The following is a 25,304-nucleotide window of genomic DNA, read 5'->3' as shown; positions in this document are numbered from 1 at the left end:
ACGGTATTTCATAACATACAACATGTTATGCAACAAATTTCATAACATACAACGTGCAGTTCTGCTGCTACACTGCACATGTGGGTATGTGTATAGATTTATCCAAAGTATGAAAATATTTTTTACTAACTTCTCCACTTCTGTGAATAAAAACCTGGTAGCATTATTGGTAGGAGTACCAGCAGTCAGAAGCTGCAGGAGTTTCATTATCTCTTATTTTCTGCATTATATTATATTGGGAACTTAAAAACCAGGAAAGATGAAATTTCTTTTCTCTCCACTTTCTCAATACCAATGCTTCTGTGGCATTCAAAGATCACTGTATTGGACACTTTCTCAGACAAAAAACAGTATAAAAGGTAATCAAAGGAAGTATGCTAACCATGGTCCTAATTACAAATAAGGTGACAAGAAGTAAAGAAAAGCAGATCATTAAAAGTGACAGATGACAGTATAAAGGTCTATGAAAGGCAATGCTCTCTCATGGACTTCTCAAGCTGATGCTATAGTGGGTGATGCCATTTTGCTTCTCTGACATTTGGGAAGAATTGCTGTTCTGCTGTCAATACATTCCATAGTGAATAACAAAGTCTAGGCGCATCCACCGCCTTTTTGCCTTAGAAACAGTGCTATCTGGAAATTCAAGGGAGTCATCACTGGCAGTCAATACCAAGCTGCAAATGCTATGCTAAGAGTGTTTTCAGAGGAAGAATACAGAAGGGCAGCACCCTTGGCTTTCTGTAAAGATTGGGGTATGACTTGTTCATTGATTTCAAAATACATATTGGAAACCAGCTCCTACTCCTGTCTCCTTTTGTTCTTTTTCACTAGATAATTCTATTTTGCAATGCTGTGCACAGATTTGCTCTTCTTGCCAAAATCTGTGAAGCCTTCCTGCTAAGTTACGTAACTTAACCCTTTGGAGCCTCTTGCTATTACGTTCAGTACAAGGTGTGATGAAATATTCTCCCCATTTTTACAGCATTAGTTTGGTGAAATAATTCTATTCTTAGAAATGTTTCTCTGACATCACTTCTCATGCTTTACCTAGACTAAAATATTGTGAATTCATACAATATGCAAAAGTTACACAAAATTGTGCAATCCTAATTAACAGCACTACTCTTGAGCAAGCTATTCCTGTGACCTGTGTTAATGGATTTTATTCTTCGGATATGGATGGCTTGCTTTAATATTTCATAGAATACTTTTAAAAATTCTTGCTCAAAACCACATCAGGACCAGAAAAGATACTCAAGGCATGCACCTATTTGGAACAAGATTTTTTTTTTTTAATTGATGAGGCTTCTACGACTCTAAAAAGATGTTGGAAAGAGGTTCACAAGGTCATGGAGAACTACTATCCAGCTCATCCATTTTAAAAATTAGGACAGACTGTTGCATTATTTTCAGGGCAGGATCTTTTACTGCTGCATGGACTTCCAACACTGTCATGTAGCTTTCAAGCTACAACTCAAGAACTCCCAATCAAACAACTGCCAGAGAAAATTCAGAACATGTAAGGGGAATTATATAGGTGGTCCGTAGGATTCCCACCCTTTTCCCCTCCCTCACCCAAACCCCTCACCTCAGTCTGTAACATCTGGTTAGACGGAAGGGCAGGAAGAGCACTGTCCATAGGGGTAGAAGTGGCTACCCAAGAACTAGTCTTGGTATCTGAAGTGGCAGCAGAGTGTCTTGACTACCTGGTGAATTACTACTTTGGTGGGGAGAAAACCCAAAAAGGAAGCATTCTTCCCAATGCTGACGCTATACTGCCTTTCATTTTCCCAATTAACTGCATTCTACTGGGCAATCAGATGCTTTTAGAGAAAATGCAGACTGGCCATATTCCTACAGAATTACTATTTCACTAATTTTCAACAACATTTTCATTAGTGATGAATTGTGGTTTCAGGATATAATTTTCTGCTAAAATGAAGAACTCAAATGAAAATGACCCTGAAGAGCCAGATGATTAACATGTCCTCCTAGGCCAAGGGAGACTCAGACTGAAGACTCTGCTATCCCTAAAGTTGACATCCCACACCTTAAGGCAGTTCACTAATTATTGCTTTTTTTCCAAATGCAATTCCTTGTCATCCTTCTCCCCAACTATAAAAATCCAAAATGGCCTACTTTGTTCTGACATGGAATAATGACTAAGTATTAAAAACTTAGGTTTTTTAAAATGAGGGTTACCTCTGCTTCCAACAAGCCAACATTACACATTTAAGTACTTCATGCTAATCTGTTTGAAAATTTCAAACAAAATTTTTTTAGCTGCATTACCCACTAGATCCCAGTTGTGTATGACTTCTAAATTTTACAATTTAAACATTAAATTGTGTTTACTACATCTTGCTATTGCTCTTGTTGGATTCTAGCAGAGGGTCCTCTTTGTGTGGCTCTTTCTTAAGTGAATCAAGGTGATGCAAAAGATTTTGAGGGTGAACAACTGTTTGTATTAATCTTCAGACTACCTTTGGATATTGACTTTTATCTTAAGGACTGATGACAGGATGATCTTTCGTTGCTGGATGGTGCACATGGTTCTCTTCAATACTTCATTATCATTTCTAAAGGTATGTCTTCACAGGAAAATTAAGGACTTGCTAGTCACATGTGATTGCATGCCCATACTAACTTGATTCATATAGACTCGGTAAGAATAAGAAGTGAGGATGAAGCACTGGTTAACCAAAACATGAATTATCCACAGGACTGGATGCTACAGGAAATGTCCGGGCTACTCGCAAATGCTTAAGTCCAAAGTGCTGTATTTTGCCTCCTAACACCATGTCAGCATGGGCATGTTAGCACAGTTTCATTTTTTAGGCGTATGCTGAGATCATTACTTTCGGCAACAGTTACTTGACCTACTTACTGCCTTTTCTGTACCAATTTCCAAGATGAGTTTTCTAGACTAAGTTCCATGTCATTGAAAGAAACAACATGATGCACTAAATTAAACAGTACGTAGTTAACCTGAACAGCTGATGTGATTTAAGTATAAAGAAAGCAAAGGGGAAGTAAATACTTGATATATGGTACCTTAAATTCCTTACTGGAGTAGAACTTCTCCATACATTGTTCTGATTTTATAGTCAACAGCTACTGTCTACATAAGTAAAAAATAAAAAGACAAAGACAGCCTTCCCAACACCTGTCTATAGTCCTACTAAATTCATCACAGGTTTAAGAAGATACTAATTCTTTTCAAATCCAGTGGAATCTAAGCCTATTTATGTTTAATGCTACCAGCTTTTTTTCTTTTTAGGGTATGTGACAAAAGTAAAAATGGAGGCTTTCTTGCTTGTTTCCTTCCCAGATAAAGACAACTCCCTGTACTTCATATGGGAAGCACATCACCTGCATCAAGGAGCAACAAAATGACAAATCTGCATTCCATCCTCACAGACATCCAGTACTACTCATTATCAGCTCAGCACATAATTATGCAGCAGGAGAGTAAAACTCTGACAAACACTTTTGACACCTCAACCAATCCTTCATTCTGTTTATAGAGTGGTCTTTTACATTATTTACATGTTAAAATCTTAAAAGTCAGAGGTAAGACTAAAATACTATTTAAGACAGTTGGGAAAAAGGATAAAGTCGCAAGTTTGTCATACTGTAATTTTCAACCTAATACACAACAAGAAGCAGCACAAAATGAAATATACATTTTTTTAATCAATGAACTAGAAAGCTTTCTGAGAAACCCAACAATAAGGAACAGATATCTACCATTTAAGATCATGAAAGGGTGAGTAGCCTTACTTTGAAACAGAAGAAAAGCAGCTTTTAGAGTTAAGCAGGATCTGCTCGCTGCCTGAGGTAAGATACCTACCCTGATCTTCAAGAATTGTCCTCATTTATTTGCAAAGAGGTAGTAATTTGAATTAGTAAACCATCGCAGTCAACCGGTACGTCAGCAGTAGCTGAGGCAATCCCTGTCTCCATCAAAACACAGGGTAGCTTTCTAAAGTAGCTTCAGAGGTGTTTCCTTCTGCCTCCTAACTTAGAAAGGTTTCCTCTTACAGTACTTTTTTCACTATGCAAGATAGAATTCATAGTAATGTCTTCAGATACCTGAGTCAGCCCCCAAAAGCTCTATCTAAAAATCCAGTAGACTATATCTAGTAATTTGTGGGACCAACAGCAGACACTAACCTCTTTTAGAAAGGCCTGGTCATCTGGCACTAAATCCTCAACAAGCCCTCTACTGACAGACCAGCTGTGATTTATAGTCCATTAAAATCATTTTTACATATAATGCTTTGTTTAATTCAAACAGGAAATAAATACTGGAAATCAACAGCAATTCCAGATACTAAATTCATGATTAATTTGGTCCTGGACATTCAAATGAGAATTATTGCTTTGTTCAGAAAGACTTTGTATTTGCTTAGTCTTACCCATTTCTAGATACTCGCTGCCAGATACTTGCCTTTTAATAGCAAGGCCAGATTTTGGTGGCTCCTCTACTACGTGCACAATAGCTCAAAGTTGCTTTCATTGTAATTGCTGTCCAATTGATTGATGACACTGGATTAAAAGCTACAGAGGAAATGTAATGGGTTTGGACCATGTCATATATTATCTCATTTTCTTTTAGTGTGAGAATCAAAAATAAACTCAGGCATCCTGGATGATCTGAAAAGTTCTCCTTAGCAAGACTGATCTTTGTTCTACTTTTTCCGTAGATCATAAAGATTTCTTATTCTGATAACTAGTGGGATTTTAATTTTTTTCGGATACAATGAATATGATTTATGTTCCTTTACTACACAGGTAAAATCCTTTAAATTCTCCCTCCAGAGACCAATCTAATTACGCAAAAGAATACTGCCTGGTACCATAATGGCACGGGCAAGGAACTAAAACAGGTGGATGCCCCACAGCAGTGCTCACAGCAAAGCAAGTAAGAACAGTAATAGTGGAACAGCACATCTGCTGTTGACTTTACCATAACATAACCTTTCCAATGCTACCTTCAAATCTACACTCGTGCCTAGATCCCCTGCAACTTAGTTTGCACCCTTCTCTTTTGCTTTTCATTTCTTTGCTTCCTGTGGTAGGCTTCCTCCTGAAGTGCCATGGTTGTACCAGGCTACAGGGCTGAGCGCCTCTCGAGCCGCAGTAGGCAGCGTCTCTGATCGATGGCTGCAGAGCAGAGCGGCAGCGGGAGGCAGAGTCATCGCTGCTCAATGTTCTGAGAGGCCCTTTTTGTACTGAGCTAAAACCACCATGAAATATTTACGCTCACTTCTGCATGTGCTTTATTGTCTGTTGGATATGTGCTTAGGAGGAGTTTGCTTTACCACTATAATACTGCCATCAGTGTTATGATGCAGAAGCTGGTGAGTTTATGCCAACATTTAATTTTTGTTCTTAAATAAAGCTTTTTATCCTTACGCCTTGTCATTATCTTCCTGTGTATTATTTCTATACAACTGCATCATATATATTCACATGATCTGGCTGTACTTATTGCATGGAGTTCCATGAGAAATTAATTTGGTGCAATATAATTCACCCTCAGTACATAAAATAAAGTGGTAATAATGACATTATGCGGGACCTTTCCAACGGATTCGTCTTTTCAGTGAAATGTAAAAGAAGTTGCCTACTACAAATTTCTTTAAATGGAAGAAAATATCATATAATACAGGTATATGAAGACTTTCCTCAAACCCTGTCCTTTTTCAAGCTGAGAGCCTAACCTGCTTAATTTGTCCCTGCAAACACTGGCCACTACAGAAGATGCAGTATCGTTTTGCAATAATTATTTTGTACTTTAACATGAATTAGATGTAAGGGTCAAAAAAATTAACATCAGAGTACCAATTAATCTAGGCCATTAATCATTGTTAACTCATCTAATTTTAAAATTAAACTGAATATTCAATCTGTCAACCCTTCGGAACATCCAATCTTTATGTTCAATCCTAGCAATTTTTTCTTTTTATTTAGAGAAAGGTTTATTATCAGGAAAGCATGTCACTGAACTATTAATGTAATCAATTCCATTTTATTTTCAAACCATTCTTGTACTTGACTTTACAAAGTACAAAATTAGATATAATTAGATAATTATTATAGTTTGGTTAGACTATACACAGTACTACCAGGTGAGTGAAACAATGTTATTTTGCAAAACATTATCTTGGGGTCCAGGCTAGAGACATGGCAAAGAAAGAAAGATAAGGCACAAAACCTTTATCTCTGTATTGCTGGTTCCATTTCAGCTGATATTAATAGCAGCTGAATAATAATCACAGGGACAAGCAGGGGCTGACTGCAAGTGAATGACAGTGAAGTCTTAGAATTTCCAGACACAGAAATTCCTGTGCTAAGGCTGCTGCTGTCTGTGACACCAACTTGAACTTCCAGAGCATGGAAGTATGGCATAGCCAGGACCCAGTCTACCTTGCTGTACCTAACTGGGTTCTCTTCCCAATCAGCAATGGAATGAGACAGCCAGGGAATGCGAAGTCTGTTCACTGCTGCACTTTGGAAGAGAAGGCAATCTACTGCTTTGGATTAAAATTTCAAAACTGGACAGCAACCAAAACTAACGAGTCGTACAGTGAAATGCCTGTTAAACTTGGTCTTGTAAGCAGGTAAACATAATTTCAGGAAGTGTATAACCACATTCTATTGTAAGGGACAGTTTCTGAACATGGAAATGTACAAACAGCTAGGGTACCTGACCTGCCAGCAGAACAAGTCTTGCTAGTGTTCGAAAAATAAAAAGAAGCATTTGAAAACATCAAATGATGGAATCAACTGTATGAAAATGCAAATAATTGTTTCTGCCTTACCCCAGAAGGTTATAGAAGGATGCAAAGTATAAAATGTTGTATTTTAAAATAAGTGAACTTTATAACTTGTACAGGTTAGGGTAGACTGCTACTAAATACAGGCTTTTTCTCTAGGAATGCCGTAATATCTTTTGAGCAAAGTTCCCAGTCTTTCTTCTACCATTTGTATATTTTTGAGTGGTATCAAGGCTGACAGATGAATACTTATTGTCGGTAAATCTTCAGCAAAACAATAAACTTCAACAAAAAACTCAGATGAATTCTGCACTTCGGTTAGGTTAAGCAATTATTGATAACCTGAGCTGTTTAAAGAAATGCTGTTGCTAGTTCAAGAAATATTAAATACAGGAAAAGATGCAGCATCTCAGACTGTCAGCTGGTTCACTACTGGAAATTACTAGTCTGGAGAGTTCAGACATCATTAAAGGTGAGAATAATACAACACAGTCACGCTCCTTTCCCTTTCTTTTTCTCCTGTCCATATCAAATCAGAAATCAGAGCAGGATATGACCTCACAGGTAACCTACTTTCCTCTTCTGCCAATGCAGACTCTGTCTGTATGATATCATCCATTTCTGAGAGCTTTTCAAAGTCTGTTTTTAAAACATTCTGATGGTTTTTCCTTTGTTAACTTTGATATATTATTTTACAGTCTAACAGCTCCCTGTTAGTAAGGTTTTCCTGATAGTCAGCCTGAAGCTCTCTCTCATAATTCATTCTCTTAACTGTAAATTTCTTTATTCAGATTCGGTTCTATTTATGCCACACCAGACTGCATTGTTCTTCTGTTATTATAATATTATGTTTAGAGCTAAAGTATAATTTTTTCTTCCAATTATTTCTCTTACTGAAAGGCAAAATCTGAAACTGACACTAATACCTACATTACAAATTATTTTTGCCCCAAAATATCTGTTTGCAAATTTCTGAAGTTTAACTTATTTTATTCTCTCTTAGTTTTCGTAAGTCTTCATAAATGAAACAATTTATTTTTGTTTTCCTTCATCTTTATAAAGCCTACTTATTCATTACTACCCCTGAAGTTTATTAGGGATGCTTGCTTTCTTTTCCAGACTTGTGAAGATATTAAGAAAATACACGATGCAAAAAATCTTGTAATAGGACAATCTGTCCTCTTTGTACTTTTAATACCTTGAGTTTCCTTGGCTTATTTTTCCTCCCCTGTAGGTAACCCATACCTATAAAATATATTTAAGTAAGTTTTGTAGAATTACATTTATCTTCCTAATATAAGTTATTGATAAGTAGTTCAACTCTTCTCTTGAGAGCATATTACATTGCAGCATTTTTTCATTTTACAGTAACATCAAATTAGACTTTAGTGTTAAGTATTGCAGTATGGCCTGACATTTACACAGTCACCTTTTCCTTCCCTTTCTCTATTTTCTATTGAGTTGTTACAATCCACAATTGCATTTGGAAGTTCACACCTTTACTTTTTTTTTCATTTAAGGCAGAGGCAATCTTACTTTAAATCACTGTAAAAAATAGTTTAAAAAAAAGTGTCTTTTTTCTGTCCCTGCAACTGCACATATGGCTTGACAACTCCTTAAGGAATGATCAAAATGAATCAAATGTCTAGAATTCCAGACAATGAAGGCAAAATTCTTCTTCAAAACCACAGTCAATTCACCATTATTCATGGTTCACACAAATTGCACACTCTGTGTTGACCCAGACTGACTACAGCAGCTATAAATGGTTAGAAATCAGTGCTGCACAAATACATGGATAAGGCCACAACCAAAGCCACATCTGGCCCCATAAGCCCCCCTGGAATGGGGGTATACAATACACAACCAGCCGAGTGGATATGAAGCAGCTTCATGGGGCTGACTCTGTACACAGGCAATTTATTACACCCTTGCCTTCAGTTTTAACATGCCCCTCTGCTCCCCCTGTATTATCAGCACCCAAAACCCCATAACACAATAGGAAAAAGTTCACTGATACTAGACTGGTGATAAAATTAAGTGAACAAACCACTCAGTGCTAGCAGTTTTTTGTGTCCTATTATCCCATGTGTTCTTATAGGAAAACTCCAAGTAGACTCTGTACTTGATGCAGTAAGTACAGGAGTCTTCATCATCTTCTCTAATATGTAGCTGAATGGACACTATCTGCACTGGAAATGCCACTGTCACAACTACAACAGTAGGGTGGCATTTCCTATAATGCTGTAAAACAAATAAATTCTAAGAGATAAGTACTTCTTTCTAGTCCTATTCCTCTAATCCAAAATTTAAAGGCAAAAATTTCCTAATAGAGTGAAACAAAATCCCCAAGGAATTAAATTAAATAATGCTTTGCAAAGACTTACAGTCCATAAATCTGTGGAGCAATTTCCAGTCGGTTCAGATGCATGTACAGCTCAATATCATGTTTCTTCAGCAGATGATCCTGAATTTGATTTACTTTTGCTACAATAGCTATGGATGGCCCCAAGTCCTGTGGCCTTGCAAAGGGCATAGGTGTTATCATCACGTCTTTCTCCTGTAGATACAGAAAACAGGGTGAATAAAAGAACCCATGAAGCCTTTTTGTCTAAAGGGATTTCGTTTGTTGTAAACACTGGCTTCCAAATAAACTAATTTCTTTTATAGCAGAAGAGGAATCTCAAGTATCCACTTCTGCAGAAGATACTGTGGGATTCCCCTTCCCAGGAGTGCCAAGGAGTGCCCGTCATTCTGCACATCAATTTTTACGTGCATGCTTTACTTTTCATGCTCTGACAAAGTGTTGACAGCTTTATTTTAGCTTTAATATCAGCAGCCTGAGTCAGTCCAGAATAAAGCAGATGAATGGTAACTCAGTAGAGAATACATGCCCTCAGAGGACAATAAATTGCATACCAAATAGGAAGTAACTTACTTTCAAACAATCCTTTCTAAACAGGCTTCCCTTGCTCAGAAAATCTGGTGGCTGCACCTTAAAACCTACACATCTTTGATAATGCATCAGAAACTTTTAAAGGAAAAAAGAAATAGAACAACGAGACAGCAGTTGGTTGGACCTGAGGGCTGTGCAAACTATGCCATGATCTACAACACAACACACATCAAGTGAAAACCAGTGGAGTATTAGCATCCTTGAAAATAGTACTGCTTTAAATTTGTTCTTCTTGCAAAAGAGTTAAATATTGAAAAAGAGACAGAATGCCAGAAAAAAATGCAGCAAGTAATGAACTGCACCAAATAGGAAACATGTAAAAAGGAGAATGAGAAATAAAAAAGGACAAGTCAAAACTCTCAAGAGGAAGATAGGGGGACAGGGAAACAGAGAATTAATCTGTTAGGAACATTGTTAAGGTTACAAAACAGGGAAAATTGGAACAGTAAGAAGAGAAGAATTTTGCAATGACTTTGCTACAATCTGTCATCATGACCTCTGACCCAAAAGCTTCAGTTTGAAAAACAGTTGCTGTTTTTCTACACTTTTGCTCACTATATTAATAGAGAAGCATTATCCAGATCAAAGGGTTAATCATTTCAGGAGACTTCATTGCATTTTACATTGTTAAAATACAAATTCACTTGTTTCAATATCGTGAAAAGAGCATTATTTTTAACAATCAATAACAAAGAAAGTTTGTTTTCATTGTATAAGCTGTTCCCAAGGTAGTTTCCTATGGTTATTTCAAAATCCCGTGGTTTAATAATCAAATGGGCAGTGAACATTTAATAATGTCTACCAAAAAGTATCTTTTTTATGTTGATCTTCTTTGCTCGAAGTACCTTTTCTTAATGGTTTGATTTCTGTACTGCAGAAGATATGGTAGGATGTTGAGCAGTGATTTCTATATATTTCTATTTAAGGACCTGAACTATTATAAACTGTATCTTAAAATCTGCTTAATTGTTGCTTTGCTATGGAAGTTGCAGCAAAGGGACTGATCTGTCTATTATAGTGTGGTAATTTAACGAAGATATTGTGGTACCAAGACATATTCATTTAAGATACTCTAGCAAATCACTTGAAAAAAGCTCCCTCAGATCGTCAAATAAAGCTCACTGACATGGCATGCATTTATTCAAAATCTTTGCTAGTCTAACAAAAAAAAATTTGAAATAAAACATCTAGTGTCTTAGAGGCTAATAAGCAATGCTGTCACTTAGTTAAATACCAAGGCTCTTCACAGCTGCAGGTACATTGAGAAAGGATATTTCTCCTACTTATTCTTTAAATTATTCTGTTAACTTCTTTCTTACCAAGTTGGGCAGCGTACTTTCTACCCTGAATTTTATTTCTTCACTGTATGGCTATTTCCTATCATTTCAGACCCATTTCACTATTTTCTTGGTCACATGCTGGAATGCAAAATATTGAAAATAGGTATCTACTAATCTTCTTCTATACATAAAACCACTCTTAAAGCATGATATGGTAACATTGCCTTAATGTTAAATGTCATTATATTAATTTTTTTCATAAACATATGAATTTATCTTTGAAACCAATCATAAAAGTCTGTAACTCTATGTATTTGTAGACTGTGCATGTTCTATCATTTGGCATGCATCTGGGGTATGAACTTTATTGTGGTTTATTCAAGTTGACTTTAACTTCAGCTTGACCACTTCATGCAGTCATAACTGATGATTCAAAAGACCTGTGTTTTTAAGCTTTTCTTTATTATAGGCATAAAACCTTATATGGAAAGCTCAGCATCAGAATCCCTCTGCTTATTTGAACTTGTAATGTGAAAAGACTAGCTATTACTCAGTTCAGTCTTTACACCATTAGTTGTCTGTGGGTTTCAAGCCATCTTTACAAAATTAGAAGACAGATTATTAAACCCTGGCTCAAGCGTGGAAAGATTGTGAATATCAAAACTAATGCAAGCTTCCTCTGTGCCAAAATTGGAGTTATTTGCCACTTGCAGCATTTGTGCACCTTGGCATAATGCAGCACTGACACATTGCTGACTGTCAGACTGACTGACTATCAAACATGGCTAAGTGCATCCAATAGTACGTGCTGGCTTGCCATTTCTAAAAGCATGAGATAAGTAAATGGTATCCATCAAAATGCAGTTTATCAGCATCTCAGAAATTAACCCTATTAACAGAAATCTTCAAGGCATGACAGAATCTGTGAGGAAGCAGCTGCAGACAGTAACAAAGCCTTGCCTGTCCATGCCTCCTGATTCCGTCTACTCCACCAAGAAGCTTGGTGGATGACTAGAGCACAACAAAGTCATGTCTGTTGTCTCCTCTCATGCAATTTGGTTGAGAAAATGACAATACCTCTAGTCAGCTGAAATTGCTCCAAAAATCACATAGCTGGTGTGAAACAAACAGCCCAAACAGAAAGATGCTCAAATAAGCTAATAAAACCAAGCCGCCAAAATGTTTAACTAGGAATGACTCACAGTGCCTGTGCCTAAAGCCAAGTGGCCAACCAATACTGTGCTCCTGCTCATACTCACTATATAATTATTTGCCATGTGAGAGAAAATACCCATTTTCTTTTTGTCAGCTTTTAATTCTTGCAAAAATATTTGAGTGCATGTGTTTAGTCATCTATTACTAACATGAAATACAAATGGTCAATCCTAAAAGGATGTGCTTCACAACAAAAAGACAAAATGAGGGATGGCTCAGAATGTGCTATTTGTTTATAGGAGAGCACCAAATTCACCCCTAAAAGCAGTTTAAATATGAATACCAGTGAAATGCCGCTGAAAACTTAAGCTAAATATTAGGAAGAGTCACCAAGTTCTGTCACAAAACATTACGTACCACAACATGAACTGGCATGGCTGGTAGTCGATACTAATACAACTTATATATTCATGCATTTAGGAAACAAATGCTACAGCAGGAAAGAGAGGCTAGGACATAGTACAAGTATGAACTGCAGACAGATTTCTCTCATTAACCACTAGGGAATGGAGTAGCTGGAGCAGCTCCTCTAATGGCAATTGGGAGTAATGGAAACAACTGTTAGAGGCTGTAAAATGTAACACGTCTCTCAGAGCACATGCTTTCATTGCTTCCTCTGTGAAGATTCACACTTTATTATGTAGCTAACCCTCAAAGTCATGACTGTAAAAGGCATATGTACAAGAAAGGATTATTAAAGATTATACATGTTTGCAAAGAACAAGAACAAACAACTAGATATTAATCCATTCTCTTTGCATTGTTAATTTTTTATGCCATGAAAGGACTGGAAAGGGCAATGTAAACTTTTACCTTCTACCCAAGTACTGCAAGTCTGTAAGCAGACCTAGTTATTTCCTGGAATAACATTCAGTCTCAGACTTTACCACCTCTGTCACAGAAATTGGAACAAATACATTTGAATACACTGAATTTTGAAAAGCTACACTCAGAGAAACATATCTCACAGCCTTGTTATTGAAATAAAAGTGCCAATGTAGTAAAATTTGTATCTCATATGCTTTATCCCTAGCTACTGAAATTATACAAAAATCCAAGTAATTTTTAACTGTAGATAACTTAGGCCAAGATGTCAATGCTCCATATCTGATAAAATATATAATACTTTAAATACTTAAAGAAAATAGATGCTTTTAAATGAGTCTTGGGTGAACAACTTTTTCTTCATTAGACTGACAAAACCACCATTCAAACTAGTACTCCCTAATTACAGTTTGCAACTATAGGTTTTGGTGCACACATATGGACATCCAGAACCAACCAAATTCTCATTAATTTTTTGTTAACTCTAGATATTGTCCCCATGGTCTATGCAAAAAATGCTGGAGTGAATCAAGATGAAACTAAGTTTGGAGGCCAACTCTTTTAGGATATAATACACTGAAAGTCTCAGCAATACCCATAATACCATTAATAATATTTTGCTAGAGCCTCCATACATACCCTCCATCACACAAATAAAAAAAGGGAAACTTAAAGATGGAAAGAGAAAGGAAAAGAAATAGTCAAAGGAAATCTTGAGCAACTGACTGAGAGAACTGTTCTTCCTGCCATGCACGGTTTAGGCAAGGTCTCTAGAAGGTCCTTGCAAAGGAGAGTTCTGCAGAACTAAACTCAGGACACTGCAAAAGCTTTATGAAAGCAGCAACATACTAAATTCAGTGGTGTCCGTACAGATACACAAGAGATCTGAAGGCACAGACATTCCCTCTGTTTGAATATCCTGAGGTTATGAGGAAAAAAATGAACAAAATGGAGTGATTATGCCAGGGAAAGATACACCCTGACCTTTGATAGATAGTCTATGGTTAAAGTTTCAGTTTCACAGCAAATTGTCTGTATTGTAAACAGCTGAAAATAATTCAAAGCTTAATACTTTACCTACAGACTTTTATTTAACATGACATTTGCACAGGTTTTGGACACAGAAGTGCCTATGACAGGCAGTCTTTCAAATGCTATGCAAGAACATCACTTATATACAGAAAAATCTGTGCTTGCACACTTGGCTTTTGATTATCAAGTGATCTTTCAACAGATAGGAGGACACTCCACAAGTGCTTCTGACCAGATTCTGAAGAACCTTTAAAGATTGTAAACTTGTTTGAGACTGCTTTAACCAAGTTAATAGATGTCTAATTAGCTTTAAGTAACATGAATCATATTAAAATCACATTTGCTTAAAAACACAAGTAGATTTTAAAGCAATATTTACCTTCTGACTGTCATGTTCAAAAGTTGAAAACCAGTGCTCTGCTGTTTTCATAAGACGTGTGAACATCGCACTGAAAGGGAACAACCCAGAAACTTGGTGTTAAATAATGGTGTCAATTACAAATAAGAGCAAATTAAATGTAAAGAAACTTGTTAAAACTTACTAGGCATCATGTTCCAGATATTCAGGATTCAAAAGAACTTTCATTTCCTCGCTGAAAAAGGCAACAGTGAACAATCCAAATGTGAATGTTTATTTTCGGTCAGCGTTCTGCATGTACTATTATGTATTTATAAGCCAAGTTTCATATAAAGTGCAAATGAGAAAACTAGCCTTTTTAATTAAAAAGAGCAACTCCATTGAACAAATGAAGTCTTTCCTTTTTATAAAGATCAAAAACAAATTAGCTGCCTTGTCTGTACTACAATGAAGTAACCATCTAATTATTCCAAATAACAAATTACTGAATGTCACAATGTATTATTTGAATATGCTTGATCTAGAATAATTGATTGCTGCACAATCTATCACTGTTTGTCCCAAACAAAAAAAAAAAAAAAAAAATATGGTTACTGGTCAAATATGCAGTATCAAAACATTAATTTATTTTGTTTTAATAGCCTGTATTTTTATTGTACTTTAACAGCAATTAATCAGTGACAGCACCTCTTTTCCATCTACTTTGCTGCTTAGCTCTACTTTTTCAGTGGGGATGGAACAGAATGCTGTACATAACACATGGTTATTTTAAGTTACTTAGCACTGAAGAGCATCTTCTAGGTCATTTTAGGATATCTAAGGACAGACATTGAATAAAAACACACACTTGTAAATAATCATCTTAACGCTTAACCACCTTTGGGCAGTCACATGGAGAGGTACCTACAGAGGTTATATTATATTGCACACACAATTAAATTGGTTTTTATTCACAGATGGACTCCAGAACAGAGTGAAAAAAAACCAAATGGAATGTCCTAAATATCACAAGAATGAAACTAATTTATTTATTTTTTTTAATAAAAACAAAAGCCTTACATATGGGGCAAGAATAAAAGCAGACAATCATGTGTGATGACATATTTTATATGTATGAATATGACTGCGTGCATACACACATAAACACTTTTGAAAGAAATGGAGGCTCAATAGCTTAACATAATGTTACTACAAAGGCAAAGAATAGTTGGATATCGCAGCTACAACACTGCAGGTGATGAAAGAAATACCAATCTCAACAATTTGTCTTCACTGGTTATTTCCCCTTTTAAGATATGAGGAAAGAGCGTTGGTGGTAAGATGTCTACTCTGTGAGTGTAGCTCACTAATCTGTCTCCTCTCAGCAATGACAAAACCGAAACCACTTCTGGCAATAAGGATGAGGTGGAACTGCAGGTAGGTATGTAAGCTTTTAGATCACAGTTTCCCTTAGGTTTCTTGTCTCCCCATTTTTTCACAAGCCAATGTCTGTGAAGGGGCCAATCTCAGAAGCTGTAGTAGGAAAGACGAAATAAGGATATTCCCATCAAAGCACAAGGATGAAATGATGTCTGATACTAATTTATGAAGTATAAACAAAGAATTATGGAACAAATATTTTTAAGTTATAGTTCAGCCAACTTATTTTTTAAAGAAAATGGATTTTATACAAATAAGATGCAATGCTTGCCTTGGTTGTGCAGCTTCACTGGCATGTGAAAAAGCCTGGTGGTCACAATGTAGGATAAAGACAATGGGAGCCAGAAGTTCATGCATGCCCTAAATAGAAATGGAAAAGCAAAAGTATATTTAGGTTTTCCAGTCATATAATAGTTAGTTCCTAATGCACAGCATAAGGCAGACAGCAATATTAGGTGCAGACTAACTAAAAGCATGAACATTCATTCACATTCTTAACAGAACAGTTTCATAATCAATGGCTTTTATCTTAAATCCTGATTAAATCCAAGTGTTTATTCCTCTATAATATACAGAAACAAGTTAGTCTCCCTTTTTCTAACACAACACACAACAAATTGGCAATGGTAGGCAACCCTGCACCTGGCAGTTTACTTCAAGATCTATGTTCATAAATATGAATTTTATTTATGATAATTATAATAATGATCTACAGTACAGAGATCTGCAATAGGGAAAAATTACAAAATGTAAAATTATTTTGTATTTTATAATGTTCCAAAACTGTAGACAAAAGTGTAACAGTAGGCTCCAAAGGAGACAAGAGTAGCTATTTGGGAAAGAAAACGAAACTTGCATTTCTAAGGACATGAAAATTAAAATACGTTTTTGGGTTTTTTGGTTTTCTTTCTTTTAAGTTGTTATGTCAACACTCAAAATAAACTCATTAAACACAATGCATAGAAGACCTGCTACTGTTCCACTGCAGAGTACTACTTACATATGCAATCTACATTAAGATACAGAAAAAATATAGGAATATGCAGAAATCAGAACAAAAAAAAATGGGTGGGCAGTTGAGGACTTGGGCCAGCATTAGAAGCATGTCTGGGCCACCCAGGAGCGTTGGGATCCCAGTGTTGGGACTAGGACATCAGGGAGGAGCTACGCAGGCTCCAGGCTGGGGCAGGGGTCAGCCATACAAACGAAGGGAGGGAAGCCCTTTGGTGATGGAAGGAATGTGGGAAGAAGGATTGAGATCTGTCTGTCTCTGGACACAAGATCACTCTAAGGGGACGGCATTCCTGACCTCTGCCCAAAACCATCCATTACAGCTGGGGCTTGGTGCCAAGTCCCCAGGCTACCCCTGCTGGGACTGGCTCTGGATGGAGTCCTTACCCAGCTGTAGGAGGAAGAACCTGCTGCCAGCAGTGCTCCAGTTCAAGGGTGCAACTATTTCATCAAGTGTAGCCTCAGTCCTGACTCCAGGTGAGTGCTCTGGGCACGCATGGGTTCCAGGAAGACTATCTCATCTATCCTGCTGCAGAAGGAGCACTGTGGCTGGTTCATCAAGCTCAACAGCATTTCGGGTTGCTGTCAGGAGTCAGATGATGGGTCCCCTGATAGGAGATGTTCTACTTTTAATGGCTGCAGTTCCAAGCCAGGAAGCCTCTGCACTTGCTTTTCCAGCCCTTTCAGTGATGGACAGATGTGAACACTGGAAGTGTTACATGCTTGTAAGCGACCTTGCTGCTTTGCTAGTGTATCAGTTGATATTCCATACGAGAGTATTCAGCACCAGGAAGTTAGCTTATCAGCTTCATATGTACTGAGCAGATCCACTAACTACTAAAAACCTTGAACTTTTATTGGAAATAATGGGCATTTTCCTTAAGTGGTATGAACTGACCCAAGAGGCAGATGTGGAAGCCCTCTCTACATCATTAACTATCTTGAGTATGCTTGGCATAGCTTTTGACAATTTTGACAAAAGTTGTTAGAGTGGGGATGCTGTAACACGTGTATCAAACAACGAGGCCCGTGGAAAAGAAATATATATGGACCGATTCTCGATAGATATTTCAGAGATGTTTATTTCTCCAGCCGCATGGCCGGGGATCTGCTGAGGAACTGCTGCAATCACGGGACCCGAGGGTCCTTGCCCACGCAGGGGAACACAAAACAACCAATGGGGAACGAGGCTGACCAGGGGCAGGGAAACCCCGTGTCTGTGCCCTCAGGGCCCCTCTCCCAGGGCTACATGGCAGGGGGAAGGGACCCTGACAAAAAGTTTTCACGATCTCTCTGTGTGATATCAACTGAAATCCTAGGAAATTTAATTTTAATTTCCTAAGGACTGAGATGACTGTTATAGCCTCAATGGCGGGCTGAAGTTTGGATGTTTTCTTTCCCTTCCTATTTCTGAACCTCTAGGGACTACTTTGAAAGATGAAGTCCAAAGAAAAATTCAGTTAGGAAAACCAAAACCCAAATACAGCCATTTTATTTCAGAAGCTGATGTAAAACACCACAAACGGGTTAGATTACAAATTGTCAAGTTTTGATTTCTTAAAATACTATGGTCATGTCAAAGGAGAAAGGTCCAGGATTAGACAATATATAAGTGGCAAAAATATTTAAATAACCAGGGTTGTAATTCCACACACAGAGCCCTCGGTTAATTAACAGTTCCACAAACAGTTCCACGTCTAATCTTTTATTCGCCCTGATATACTAAACATGAAATAAGAGAAATGGAAATGCCAAAAAACTTGACTATCTAAAAAAACTACCAACTAAGCTGCAAACATATAAGCGGAAGAAAAAGAAAGAGGACATAAAATAAGAATTAGTTATAAAAGATAAAAGCACATCACACATTCTTCCAACATAATAATATATCAACTCTATAATAAAATAGAATCGTAATGTGGCTGCCCACATATAACAAAACCAAAACAAACAGATGATGAAATATCAGGATTTCAAAAAGATACCTCTGATCTTTCAGTTACAAGAGTACTTCAAATGTTTAGAGATTTTTAGCTTGGCAAGAAACCTACCAGTGTAATATGCATACACATATTTTTTCAATGCTACAGTTTACTAAAACTCTTTAGTGCTAATAAATAAGTTGACAGAGCTCAGATAATTTATGACACTTCCCAGCTACAACAAAATATTGATTCCATAATACAGTCTATGGTTTAGAAAGAAAACCAGAATTATAGCCTTTTTACAAAGACAAGTAAATCAATGCATTTCAAAATTATACTGACTTCTCTAAGGGCAATCAAATCATGAACAAACAATAGCTAGCCTTGTGATTTAGCTTAATTTTCACTATTTCTTTTCAGTGTAACTAGGACCAGAACTTTGTCACCACTCTTACAGAAGAACTCTAAGAGTAGCTTTTACATATTCTTAAGTACAATACACTATTCTCTTTAGATTTTATATTTGTAGCTGTTATTTAAAAATGCAGTGATCCCAGAGAAGATTCTGCCTTTAAAATCTGTAATACAGCTCCACGACATTCTACTTCATTTGACTAGGGATAGAAATACATTTTTCCTTATCAAATAAAATGTTCCTTCAGGCTGGCCAAAAAACCCCCAGAAACCGTACTACAAAGATAGCTTTCATGCATATATGCATATTAAACAAACATTATTGATTGCTTCTTGTAAGACTATATGCTGATGCTATGTAATAGTTTCAATAGAATGTTTTAAGTATGCAAATTGTCAAGGAACTATAATTTTTCCAAATATTTTGGAAGATAACATCGGGTAGGGACAGATGCTGACAGACAGAAATATCAGTCTCCATTCATTGGCCAAGTTTTATAATTGCAATGGCAATTGTATCTTTTGTATATGGTCATACAAATGAGACAGAGGAATTCTCATGGACGACAACAGAACCAGTCCCCATGATGGAAACTGCAAATGAAGACAAGCTCCTTAATCTGGGCTTTGTATTCAGGTCACTGTGGAGACAACAACTTGGAGATGATCTGTTATCAATGAATAAATGGAAACCTTCATTATTTTCTCAAAAATATGCTAGGCTTTGCTGTAGTGGAAATTTTCATGGGAATTGGGGCTTGAGTCTGGTAAAAACACTACATCAGGGAGACTGACTTCTAGATAGGTATTTGATAAAAGAAGGAAAAAACATATCCTGTTGCTACCAAAGGCTATTTTTTTCAGCTAATTCAGAGAAGGGTAATGGTGGACATGAAAAAATGTTATCTAGAAAGAGAGGAGCATGGGGACAAAAAAGGAGGATCTTATTAATAAGCTAAAAGGAGCATTATTGTTTAAAAAAACCAACCAGACAAACCTACCCTTTTAAAATGAGGTAAGAAAAACACAAAGCTCCTAATAAAAGTAACACATGTCCACAACAAGAGAGGAAAACCACAATCATTTGCTATTTGGCACAGCACCACAAGACTTGGGTGATATACTAAACACAGTTCAGAGAGGTTAAATCAACAGTTTTTCATGATCCAAATTCACTTAATTTTCTGCACTTCCTCTCCCCTTTTTCCTGTAGCAATCCCTTCCTGGAACTACCACACTACTGATGCACACCAGTTGAAAACAGAGGTAAAGAAGTTTTCTTTGTCAACAGCCTGTAGGCTCACAAAATTGAACCTGTTCTTTTATCCGCCTATGTTCATTTAGCCCACCAAGCAGTCTTTATTAAAGCTGAGGCATCAGGCAGTCAAAGTTCATTAATACCATTTATATAATCTCTGCAGTTTCAATTAACTCAGCAAGACATTCTACTACATGATAACAGTCTCATTAATTCAATAAAATCCCATAACTATTAACAATATGGTCTATGTTAAACGGGGTGTCACCTAGTAGAAAATAATAGCTTTAACAGCTTGTGATGAAACGCAGCACTTTTTTTTCTTTTTAAATTTGATCTGGCTAAATATTCCATCCCTATATAGAAAGGTATTATTTCTTGGTAAGGAATCAAGAGGATTTTAAATATGAGCAGAGGGTAATTAAGTCCTTTTAAGTCATATCAAAGAGTAAAATAATACTTCTTGTTCAATAAATGATAGACTAAATTAGCTAGAATGTGTTCTTCCATTTTCCCATCATCAGTCCTCTGGCCTATATTCACTAGAAAGAGGAGACTGAATACTGCAAAGCATTTTTTTAAGCAGTGCCCTTCAAAATACAGCTCCTAGATCTCATTTTTATTGTCCTTATGCAAGACCATTCCTTGCTCACTGTCTGTCAAACATGAAAAATAACCAGTTGATAGATGTTTCATATGTTTGATAACTATATAGTCCATTTTTTATATAATCTCTAAGAAATTCTTCAGAAGTAACTGTTCCTTCAGCTCACATGTTCTTTGTTTCTATGAAATAACCCTATTCCCTGGCTTGAGGACAGGGTGATCACAGACTATGTCTGAAAGCATAGATTGTTTTATAAAAATCTTCACATTTACTGAATCTCTGTATTTTTGTCTTAACAAATTTCCTATCTACCTGAAGTTGGCTCCTCTACAGTTTATCCTTTGTCCATGCACACAAAGTATCCCTGGGTTTGTCAATCTCTACTCAGCCTACAGATAATTGTGTGAAGAAACAAATACAAATACACTTGGGTTGATACTCTGCATATTAGTCTTGCTATATGAATACAGTATAGTGTTTATAGTTACTTCAAAACCTTCAGAACAAATGTGAAATAAATTAAGTTACTAACTCTGTGGATACAGACTTAGTGCTACTTAGGCCTTCTTTACCATTTTATCAAAAATGGTTTGAGCAGACTCTCCTTTAAGTAACCCTGTAAGTAGTATTTTGTAGCACCCTTATCCTTCACTCAGGATTTTGTCAGCTGTACTTGGGTGCTACAAGGTTAGATAAAGATCTATTTGCTAACATACTGCATGGCTTTAGCACTTCGGGGAAGAACTTAAAATATTACATAAAACTTAAAATAGTAAACTTTGTCTAAATTTCAGAAGTCACTATTTATGCCTTTTGTTTATTCAGTAGCATTTAAAATCCTGTGGCATACTTTCTTTCTTTACCTAAGCAGAGAAAGCCTTTCTTTGGTTTTTTTCTTTCTTAACCAATGACAAAGATGTTTATAAAGAAATTTGAAGTTAGAAAACTTAGCAGCCTTAAAGAAAACAATTTGAGGTACTGTGTTATGAGGAAAAAGCATATGTTATTCAATGAACTTACTTACCAACCAGCTGACAAGCAGCTCTTTGATTACTTCAGCATTATGATACAACTTCAGATACAACAGAGGTACATTATTGTCAAACCATATAGAAAATGTTGAGTCAATGAATGCCACCTGTACAGTATTTTCATTACCTGTTTATAAAGCAACTGCTCATTTTCTCTGGCATAGCAGAACAGAACATCTGTAAGAATTTTCCTTACGTTCTCTTGCTGGAAGTACTGCATTTCAGGAAAGCTGAAAATGAAGCAATACAGCAAAAGTAAACAACAGAGTGTGCAGAATGCCAGTTGCTGGTCTTCTAGAAGAGGTTTTAGGTAAGAGCCTCTCCCTTGTCTGCTTTCCCACTGCTCTGTGAATTGTGGGTGCTACTAGAGTAAAATACTTCTAAAGATTTATTACATTTGTTTTGCAACCGAAATTATAAACCATGTTCTTTAATATATACCAGTCTGCTACACAGGTATGATGATATCACAGTTATATTTAAATAACTAATCCCTTTTAATCTCATTAAAGCTAGAGATCTGAAAGAATGAAATACAATGGAAGAAATGGAAGAATGGATGAGAATATGTCAGAAGATGCATATACACAAAGGTTCAATATTCCTTTAATATTTGAAAGAATATTATCATTTGATGACAAGATTATTTAATTATCTCATAATTGACATGAAAACCAGTATCCTAAAATCTAGTATTTCTTACTGGTATCTGTTGCAATATAACACACTTAGACATTTCACTGTCTTTAACAGCTGTTGCAAATAAACTTTACAATTACAAAATAATCTGGCTGGGCAAATATCCTAAGTGAACCAGAATGAAGTGGATCTTGTGTGAGAATAAAGAAAAAAAGCTTCTGGGAAAATCCTGTTATATGCATACCGAAAATGTAAATATTTCCAGTCTGTAACTACTCTGAAGCAACTCTCACCTGTGCTTCCTGCTCCTTGACTAATGGAGGGACAAAATAGAGTGGTTATGCAGGATGTATTGTAATTTAAAATTACAGTAAGTGCACAAACAAAGGTGCTTTCATTGTTACTGAAGAAATAACTATCTGGAAAAAAATGTTTCATAAAGCAAACATCCCAAACCACATTGCTCCACAGTTATACAGAGCAATAACTAATAAAATCTGAAAAGGCAGAATACTAAAAAGAAAGGAAATGGTAAAGTTGGACAAAGCAAAACAGAAGAATACTTAAAAAAGACGACAACTGTAGGCCTCAGGCTAGACAGATGAAAAAAAGGTTGTAGTATTGTCAGTTTTAAAATTAAATCACATGGTTTGAAATAAGATTTCTTCAAACAAATTTCCCAGGTCTGAGCTACAATGCTATACTCCAGACCAGTTGTATTTAAGGATGTTGTAAAGCCTGTCACAGAGCAACAATATAGGAAATCATAATAAATTACTTCAGATAAGACTATTAATGTTGATAATCACTGTGGTCATCTCACAGAGGTGATGACAGGCAAGCACAGAAACAGAACTAATTAAGGCTAGAAAGGTGCTTTGAAATCCTTGGATGAAGGAGCTGAATAAAGAGCCAAGGCAGAGAAGACACCGTGCCTTGAACACAGTAATGCTGAAGTCCTGAGAGAGGCACTGGGATGAGAGGTGTAACATTTTCCTGGCACCTGGTGGAGGTAATGGTAAACCAACATTTGGAAACTTGTATGAACTTGTACTAATCACATTACTGTAAAGGAAGGACACAGCTGAGACCAAAAGTGCATTACAGCAGATGGCAATTGACATAATTTAGGGGTTTGAAGAGATTATTTCTGAAGGACTGTTATTCAGGCCTGCCCTATGAAGTTTAGGAAGAGAAGACTAACATAGAAAACTCAAAAATACACAGAGATATCTGTGAGGATCGAGTAATACCAGAGATTGTGACGGAATGGATAATAATGAACTCAGGAATAAGCTGGCTGAAGTATTAATTATAGTAAATGTAAATAGAAGAGATCATGAGGGAACTATCAGTTCAGGATGGATTTTTGTGGAAAATGTCACTTTATGATTAAAGCTCTGTTTTAAAGAAATACAGTATCCTCAAATCAGCAAGGTAAGAATGCTTTTCATGAATATGAGAATATTACATTTAATTACATCTCTGAGAAAGCCTGCATAAGGACATGGGAATTTTCCTAGACTGTTTTATCACAACTCTACAATTAGTAAATAATGGTGCATTCAGGTCCCTGCTTTCTAGAAGTGAAGACCAGCGTGAGTCAGATACAACTTTCTAAAATAGTCCTTCAGCTGATTTAGGGGCCCCTACACCAGAGGCAGCCAGAATTTGACATGGAAGTTTGAAGAAACAGGCTGGCAAACAAAGGATGCACAAAACAAATTTGGTGGCAGACAGAAATGAGGATCATAATCAATGGATTGCTGTTTCTTTCCATCTCTTCCACATACTTAGGAAGAATGTAGCTGTCCAATTGCTTCTCCACTGCCTTTTTTATGTTGGCAATTATTTTTTTCTTATTTGCGGGATGGAAAGTTTGGAACCTCAGCACCCACCACTACTCACCTTCACACACCTTCTATCATCCTAAACTGTGATTGTAACTCCTGAAGCAGAAACTAAGTAGTCCAATATATAAAAGTACTACTACAAAAGAGAAGAAATCCACTTGATTAGTCTATGAGGAATGCCCCCTAAGCATTTTGGTTTCCTAAAATACTGGAGGTAGAAAGAGGGTCATGAAATCTAGCCATTTGCAACCCTAGATGTCCATTCTGATGCCAAAAAGTACCTGGTATTTTGATTTGGGTTAAATGCTCTTGCATCTGCCAATCTGCTGATTTCTATTCCTGCAGATTATTGTTAAAAATTTTTAAAAAAGAGTTGGGACTAACTTAATATCCTTTCCTACTTGTAAATATTGGGAGCTGTAATTCTTATGCAACAGGCTGAAAATTGTATGTAGACATTATGGATTTTATTTCTCTCACCTGACTTTAGGAAACTAAAGTTTTGTTAGGCACTGGTGAGCTAGAAGCCTTTTATAATTATTGAAGAAAACCGTACCTCTCTACAGTGGGATTCATCAGACAAAAACTAGATTTATACTTTAGGAAGAGATGATTCATGTCCTAGAATTCTACAGGTACACAGACTCTAAAGCATGATTAACCCAGCTGTGAGTGTCTAGACTTAACAGACCTAAT

The 25,304-nt window shown here is 36.5% G+C and overlaps 1 protein-coding gene across 8 annotated transcripts in view; it reads right to left on the bottom strand.

Moving 5' to 3' along the window:
- TBC1D5 (TBC1 domain family member 5) overlaps positions 1–25,304 on the bottom strand; it is a 316,694-nt gene that overhangs the window by 112,456 nt on the left and 178,934 nt on the right. For all 8 annotated transcript variants that reach the window (XM_032108463.1, XM_032108473.1, XM_032108445.1 and 5 more), the window contains 5 exons: positions 22,244–22,346; positions 16,142–16,230; positions 14,636–14,686; positions 14,473–14,542; positions 9,173–9,345 (listed from right to left, as the gene is read on the bottom strand). In XM_032108463.1, the coding sequence (XP_031964354.1) occupies positions 9,173–9,345; positions 14,473–14,542; positions 14,636–14,686; positions 16,142–16,230; positions 22,244–22,346 (486 nt within the window). The remainder of the gene's footprint in view (positions 1–9,172; positions 9,346–14,472; positions 14,543–14,635; positions 14,687–16,141; positions 16,231–22,243; positions 22,347–25,304) is intronic.

Source organism: Corvus moneduloides, chromosome 1 (assembly GCF_009650955.1).
Source record: "Corvus moneduloides isolate bCorMon1 chromosome 1, bCorMon1.pri, whole genome shotgun sequence".
Lineage (NCBI taxonomy): Eukaryota > Metazoa > Chordata > Aves > Passeriformes > Corvidae > Corvus > Corvus moneduloides.
Note: the sequence above shows the minus strand (reverse complement) of the source record. Positions and strands in the feature narration are given on the sequence as shown.